A 7,414-nucleotide genomic window follows, 5' to 3' on the forward strand; every position below is an offset into this window, starting at 1 on the left:
ATTACCCTACGCAGGAAGAAATGTAGGAAGAAATAAATGAAGAAATAACTAAATGTATAAATAAATAAATGTATAAATAAATGTAAAAATAAATAAATGTATAAATAAATAAATAAATGTGGAAATGAATAAATGTATAAATAAATAAAATAATAAATAAATAAATATGGAAAAAATAAATATATACATAAATATGGAAATAAATGTATAAATATTATTTATTTTTGGTTTTTTTTTTTGATTTTCTATGTATATTTATTTATATATTTATGTATTTATTTATTCTTATTTACATTTATTTGTATATTTATTTATGTATTTATTTATTTTTAAAATTGGCAGCTTCGGCATTCCATAGTCCATGACCATTCCTGAACATCTATTCGACGTGCAACCATGACTCAACTTGAACGTTCAACATTTGACCTTTGAACTGGGTAATTTTTTTGGACTTCTATAACAGGTGCAGGAAAATTACATGATTAATATGTAATATTTGTTTTATAGGGCATTTCAACATGATTAATACACGGAGAGTTCAGATGCAAAAGCCTCTAAATGCCATCTGAAATTTTCTTCAAGAATAATAATTTTTATCAAGCTTGTATATTTAATTTCAATAATTTCACTTAAATGGCAATGCAAATGACCTATTAATTGTCATTTAAGGGAAAGTACTTGACTATACAGGCTTTATAAAAATGATCATTCTAGAAGAATTTCAGATCACATACAGATTATTTATAAACAAACACAATTTATTATGTGAATGTCTATTTATTTAATCAGGCCATGTTTTTTTCTTTCTTATTTTTACAATTATCTGTTTTTCTTTAACTGGTTTATTTAAAGTAGCCTAATCAAGTTATTTATTTATGCATACATGTATTTTTGCATGTATATGTTTATTTATTTGGAAATGCAATTTGTGGGAAATTATAGTTCAGAAAAAAATTTCATGTTAGCATATATTAGGCCTATCCTCCTTATTTCTAATTTAAAAAGAACCAACAGCAGCTAAAGGACAAGTGAGGACAACTCTCTATCAAGGGCTTTGGATTTCAACCAAACCAATCAACATCACTCTGATTGGTCGAGGCAGCACATCATCATAACCCAACCAGTAAACGCCACTCTGATTGGCAGAGGCAACATAACCATTGCAAAATGATGGCACACTTTTCAGCCTGCATCGCTGGTGAGCGTTTCCTTGTGGTCAGCCTAGTGAATTCTATATCCATGTTTACGTATAGTGTTAGGTAGTTTAGTGTTATGGTCTTAAACTTCACAAACCTGCTATGGTTAACGTTACAGCCACAAATGGTCAATTATTGTTGAATAAAGATGAAAAGATTTGTATATGTATAACTGTAGTGTTGTATGTAGTCCCATGTTTCCAGGGGGTGGATGACATGTTTTCTGTGGCCGTTAATTTTCCTGTAGCTTTGTTTGACTCAAAAGCTAGTCAAAGCTACACCTTTTTATGCTGCTGAGACAATCAAATGGAGTCCTCCACCCTCTGGAAACATGGGACCACAATTATAGAAGTAATAAAAACGACGTCCAAAATAAGCCTAAATTTGATGTTGAAAAGACGTCCACAAACAACCACATTTGGACTATAAATAGCCCTTACACGGCGGTCCCACTCCACGAATGTCAACATTAGACGTGCGGAAGACATTGAAAAAAGATGTCACCTGGCATTACAAAACAACCCCTTCAATGAACCGAATTTGGACGTCCAAAAATTACATGAAAAAGACGTCACACCGACGTCACATTGCGCAGTGGGAGTATTGACCCCGCCATTACGTGACCTACATATGGACATATAAGCTGTCGATATAAAAGTGTTTAAGCTACCAAATATATGTACTTGCACATATTTCAGAATCGGAATATCAGATATTTCATGATATAGTGAATGTTTTGCATGTTTTGGGAACATTTTGAATAAAACAGGAAAAACAAAATAAATATGATCCATGTGTCATACAGATCTATTGTGGCTGTGTTGTGTTACATGACAAGCATTACGCGTCGCCATGGAAACCATAAGGTGATACATTCTAAAGGTTGTGTAAAAAAACTCGGCTAGAATATTTTAAACTCACGTGCAAAAGGCATCGAGTTTGTTGGACTAAACGTCTGTTCCATTTATATATATTTATTTATTATCTATTTATTATAACCTGTTATGCTTAAAAATACTGTCCATGTCCAGAAAGGTAATAAAAGACACGGAAGAGAAGACAATGCTGAATAAAGTCGTAGTTTTTGCTATTTTTGGACCAAAATGTATTTTCAATGCTTCAAAATATTCTAACTGACCCTCTGATGTCACATGGACTACTTTGATGATGTTTTTATTACCTTTCTGGACATGGACAGTAGACCGTACACACAGCTTCAATGGAGGGACTGAGAGATCTCTGACTAAATCTAAAATATCTTAAACTGTGTTCAGAAGATAAACGGAGATCTCACGGGTTTGGAACGACATGAGGGTGAGTTATTAATGACATCATTTTGACTTTTGGGTGAACTATCCCTTTAATTGAATTAAGGCAACGAGCTTGCACAATTGAATTAAGTAAACTTAAATTACTTTTTACAGTGTAGCTGTTACGGTTTGGCAAACGAGGATGAATGCGAAGGATCTAGTCACAAAGCGGCCGCTGATCAACAGAAATAAGATCTTCACAACAGGATTAATCCGGGATAAGTACGACATACCAGCTAAAGCATAGACTGACAGTAATGATCAAACAATGGCAACTCAGCAACCGAGGAGAGAAAAAAAAAAGAGAGTGAAAGACTAACTTATTTTAAATGTTAATAACTTTGGAAACCGTCATCACACCGTCTCTGAAAAGGATAATTTTGAAGTAGGCATATTTCCTATATTAGTTGCTGTATATAAATATAAAATGCATGCAGTCTTACCGTATCTTATCTGCTGTCAGCTGTTGGCCAGTACTCGACTGCATAAAGGACCGCAATCGCTTTAAATGCAGATACATTTTGAAGCCCCACCAGCTTTGTGTCATAAACCTGTTACACCTGATTTTTTTTGTGTCATAAACCTGTTACACCTGATTTTTTGTGTGTCATAAACCTGTACACCTGATTGTTTTTGTGTAATAAAATGACTCACAAACAGAAAGTTACATTTATGTTTGATCTTTATATAATTTTTCATTTATCTGTAATACCACAACATTTAACAGTTATCAGCAAGTTTATACAAAACTGTGTTCAAGAAGTACCAAGCTCGATGAAAAACAATATAAGCACATTAATCTATTTACCAGAAAGCGGTCGAGGTCTTTCCAGGAAACCACATTCACAAAAGCTCTGAAAATGAAAGTTAGGACACAAAAGTTCCTGCTCTGAATGCAGCAGATTAATGTACAATATTCTGCTGGATTTTAGTTATGATGATTGGATTAGATAACAGACATCAGCATCCCTAAAGGAGTTATTATATGTGTCTCCATTTGTTTTCAGTTCAACAAAATTTAATTCCATTTCCAGTCAAACTGCCCAAAACTATTGCAGGCGTTGCTGGGACTATATTTGATTATATTTTACACTTTGCATTGTAAAATGTAGTCAAATGAACAGCCATTTTAAACATGACTGTTCAAAGCAAAGGACAACCTGTTTACTTTCCTTTTCTGTAAAATCAAAGTTAAAAACTGCTGATCAATAATGCCAGCAAACTCTCAAAGAATCTCAGGCAGCTGAAATATTCATATTGTTGTTTAGATGAATCACGCAGTGCCTTAGACTCAAAGACTTTTGGTTTATTTTCATTCTTCTGTAAATTAAAGCTGTACCCAAACATCCATAAGAATATACGAATAAAAATAATAATAATAAAATCAATAACACTATAATAAAAAAAAAATTCAATATACACTGCACATACAATACAAAATGATGCGTGTAATTTGAACACTGCAATATAATATTCAGCTTGAACCTTAAAAGAAATACGATTTGATTAGAAATCAGACAACAGTGGCCTCAGCACATGAGAGTTAACTTTTTTAATTAATTTGCTCACAAAGTTACACAAAGTGTCTTCAAGGTGTTTGGATGGCTTTTTTTGATGTGTTTTCTAATCAAACCTGAAAATATGTAAGGTGAAGTCTGTGCCGTCAAACCTACTTGCATCTGCAAATAATCTGTGCTGTTATTTAGTGAGATCAAACAATTTAAAAGTAGTTATCACAATTTGAGGCTGAGTGTCAGCGGTGAGTGTGTTTGTGTGTCAGCGGTGAGTGTGTTTGTGTGTCAGCGGTGAGTGTGTTTGTGTGTCAGCGGTGAGTGTGTTTGTGTGTCAGCGGTGAGTGTGTTTGTGTGTCAGCGGTGAGTGCGTTTGTGTGTCAGTGGTGAGTGTGTTTGTGTGTCAGCGGTGAGTGTGTTTGTGTGTCAGCTGTGAGTGTGTTTGTGTGTCAGCGGTGAGTGTGTTTGTGTGTCAGCGGTGAGTGTGTTTGTGTGTCAGCGGTGAGTGTGTTTGTGTGTCAGCGGTGAGTGTGTTTGTGTGTCAGCTGTGAGTGTGTTTGTGGGTCTCGCTGGCTTTCATGAGTGCTTTGATGGCTCTGGCTCTCATCTCCAGCTCTAGTAACTCCAGCTGCTGAGTCGACGGCTGCTTCACTGCAGATGCTGGAGCCCTCTCTTCAACCAATGGTTTTTCAGGTGATGCTTCCCTCAGATCTTCAGGCTCAGAGCCAGACATCGGAGCCAGAATTTCACTCACGCTTCTGTCGATGTCTTGCTGAAGCTCTACTTTGGGCTCGGCGCTGGGAGCCAGAGCTTCATCTCTCGCCGATTCTTCAGCTTTCACCACTTTATGACCCTCAATGTCACTGTCGTCAATCTCTGCATTGATGCTGAGAACGTCACTGTCTTCTCCAGAACCTGCACCTGACACACACACACACACACAGAGAGAGAGAGAGAGTAAGACACACTCCAACACAGAGTAAGACACACACACACACACACACACACACACACACACACACACACACACAGAAAGAGACTGAGAAACACACACACACACACACACACACACACAGAGAGAGAGAGAGAGAGAGAGAGAGAGAGAGAGAGACAAACGCACACACAGAGCCACACACACAAACAGAAATACACACATGCACACACAAACTGACAGAGACACACGCACACACAAAAAAACAGAGACACACACGCACACACAGAGAGACAGAGACACACGCACACACAAACACAGAGACACACACGCACACACCGAGACAGACACACACACACACGCAGAGAGCCAGACACACACACGCACACACCGAGACAGAGACACACACACACACGCAGAGAGCCAGACACACACATGCACACGCAGAGAGCCAGACACACACAAGCACACACAGAGAGACAGAGACACAAACGCACACACAGAGACAGAGACACACACGTAAACACAGAGACACACGCACAGAGAAAGACATACACACACACACAAAGAGACAGAGAAACACGCAAACACAGAGAGACACACACACACAAACACAGAGACACATGCAAACACACAGAGAGAGACAGAGACACACACGCACACACAGAGAGACAGAGACACACACGCACACACAGAGAGACAGAGACACACAGAGACACACACACACACACACACAAAGAGACAGGGACACACGCACAGGGAAAGACACACACACACACACACACACACACACACAAACAGAGACACACACGCACACACAGAGAGACAGAGACACACGCACAGGGAAAGACACACACACACACACATACACACACAGGGAGACAGAGACACACGCACAGAGAAAGACACACACACACACATAAATACACACATGCACACACAGAGACACACACGTACACACAGAGAGACAGAGACACACGCACACACAGAGAGACAGACACACGCGCACACACAGAGAGCCAGACACACACACAGAGAACTAGACACGTACACACACACACACACACACACACACACGCAAACACAGAGCCAGAGACACACACGCACACAGGGAGCCAGAGACACACACGCACATACGGAGCCAGAGACACACACGCACATACGGAGCCAGAGACACACAGGCACACACAGAGAGACAGAGACACACGCAAACACACACAGAGAGACAGAGACACACGCACACACACAGAGAGACAGAGACACACGGACACACACACAGAGAGACAGAGACAAACACGCTCACACAGAGAGACAGAGACAAACACGCACACACAGAGAGACAGAGACAAACACGCACACACAGAGAGCCAGACACACACACGCAAGCACACACAGAGAGCCAGAGACACACACGCAAACACAGAGCCAGAGACACACGCAAACACAAAGCCAGAGACACACGCAAACACAAAGAGAAAGAGAAGCCCACACAGAGAAAGACACACACACACAAACACAGAGCCAGAGACACACACGCACACATGGAGCCAGAGACACACACCCACACACGGAGCCAGAGACACACACCCACACACAGAGCCAGAGACACACAAGCACACACGGAGCCAGAGACACACACGCAAACACAGACAGACAGAGACACACAGGCACATACGGAGCCAGAGACACACACGCAAACACAGACAGACAGAGACACACACGCAAACACAGAGAGCCAGAGACACACGCACACACAGAGAGCCAGAGACACACGCACACACAGAGAGCCAGAGACACACGCACACACAGAGAGCCAGACACACACGCACACACAGAGAGCCAGAGACAAACACGCACACACAGAGAGCCAGAGACAAACACGCACACACAGAGAGACAGACACACACACGCACACACAGAGAGACAGACACACACGCGCACACACACAGAGCCAGAGACACACACAAACACAAAGAGACAGAGACACACACACAGAGAAAGACACCCACACAGAGAAAGACACACACACACAGAGAAAGAAACACACACACACACACACACACACACAGAAATACACACACACACACACACACACAGAAATACACAAACACACACACACACACAGAAATACACAAACACACAGAAATACACAAACACACACACACACACAGAGAGACAGACACAAGCACACACAGAGAGAGACACACACGCACAAACAGAGAGGCAGAGACACACACGCACACACAGAGAGGCAGAGACACACACGCACACACAGAGACAGAGACACACACACACACACAGAGAGAGACAGAGACACACGCACAAAGACACATACACACACACACAGAGACAGACACACACACACACACAGAGACAGAGACACACGCAAAGAGAAAGACACACACACACACACAGAGACAGAGACACACACACACACACACACACACAGAGAAAGAGACACACACA

General features: G+C 40.6%; 1 protein-coding gene across 1 annotated transcript in view; it reads right to left on the reverse strand.

The window, feature by feature from the left end:
* Positions 1–4,043: 4,043 nt before the first annotated feature.
* The window catches only part of LOC132111686 (caspase activity and apoptosis inhibitor 1-like), a 14,388-nt gene continuing 11,017 nt past the window's right edge, over positions 4,044–7,414 (reverse strand). The window contains exon 6 of the mRNA XM_059519227.1: positions 4,044–4,938. Coding sequence (XP_059375210.1) covers positions 4,559–4,938 — 380 coding nt within the window. The 3' untranslated portion in view covers positions 4,044–4,558. The remainder of the gene's footprint in view (positions 4,939–7,414) is intronic.

Source organism: Carassius carassius, chromosome 2, assembly GCF_963082965.1.
Source record: "Carassius carassius chromosome 2, fCarCar2.1, whole genome shotgun sequence".
In the NCBI taxonomy this organism is placed as follows: Eukaryota; Metazoa; Chordata; class Actinopteri; order Cypriniformes; family Cyprinidae; genus Carassius; species Carassius carassius.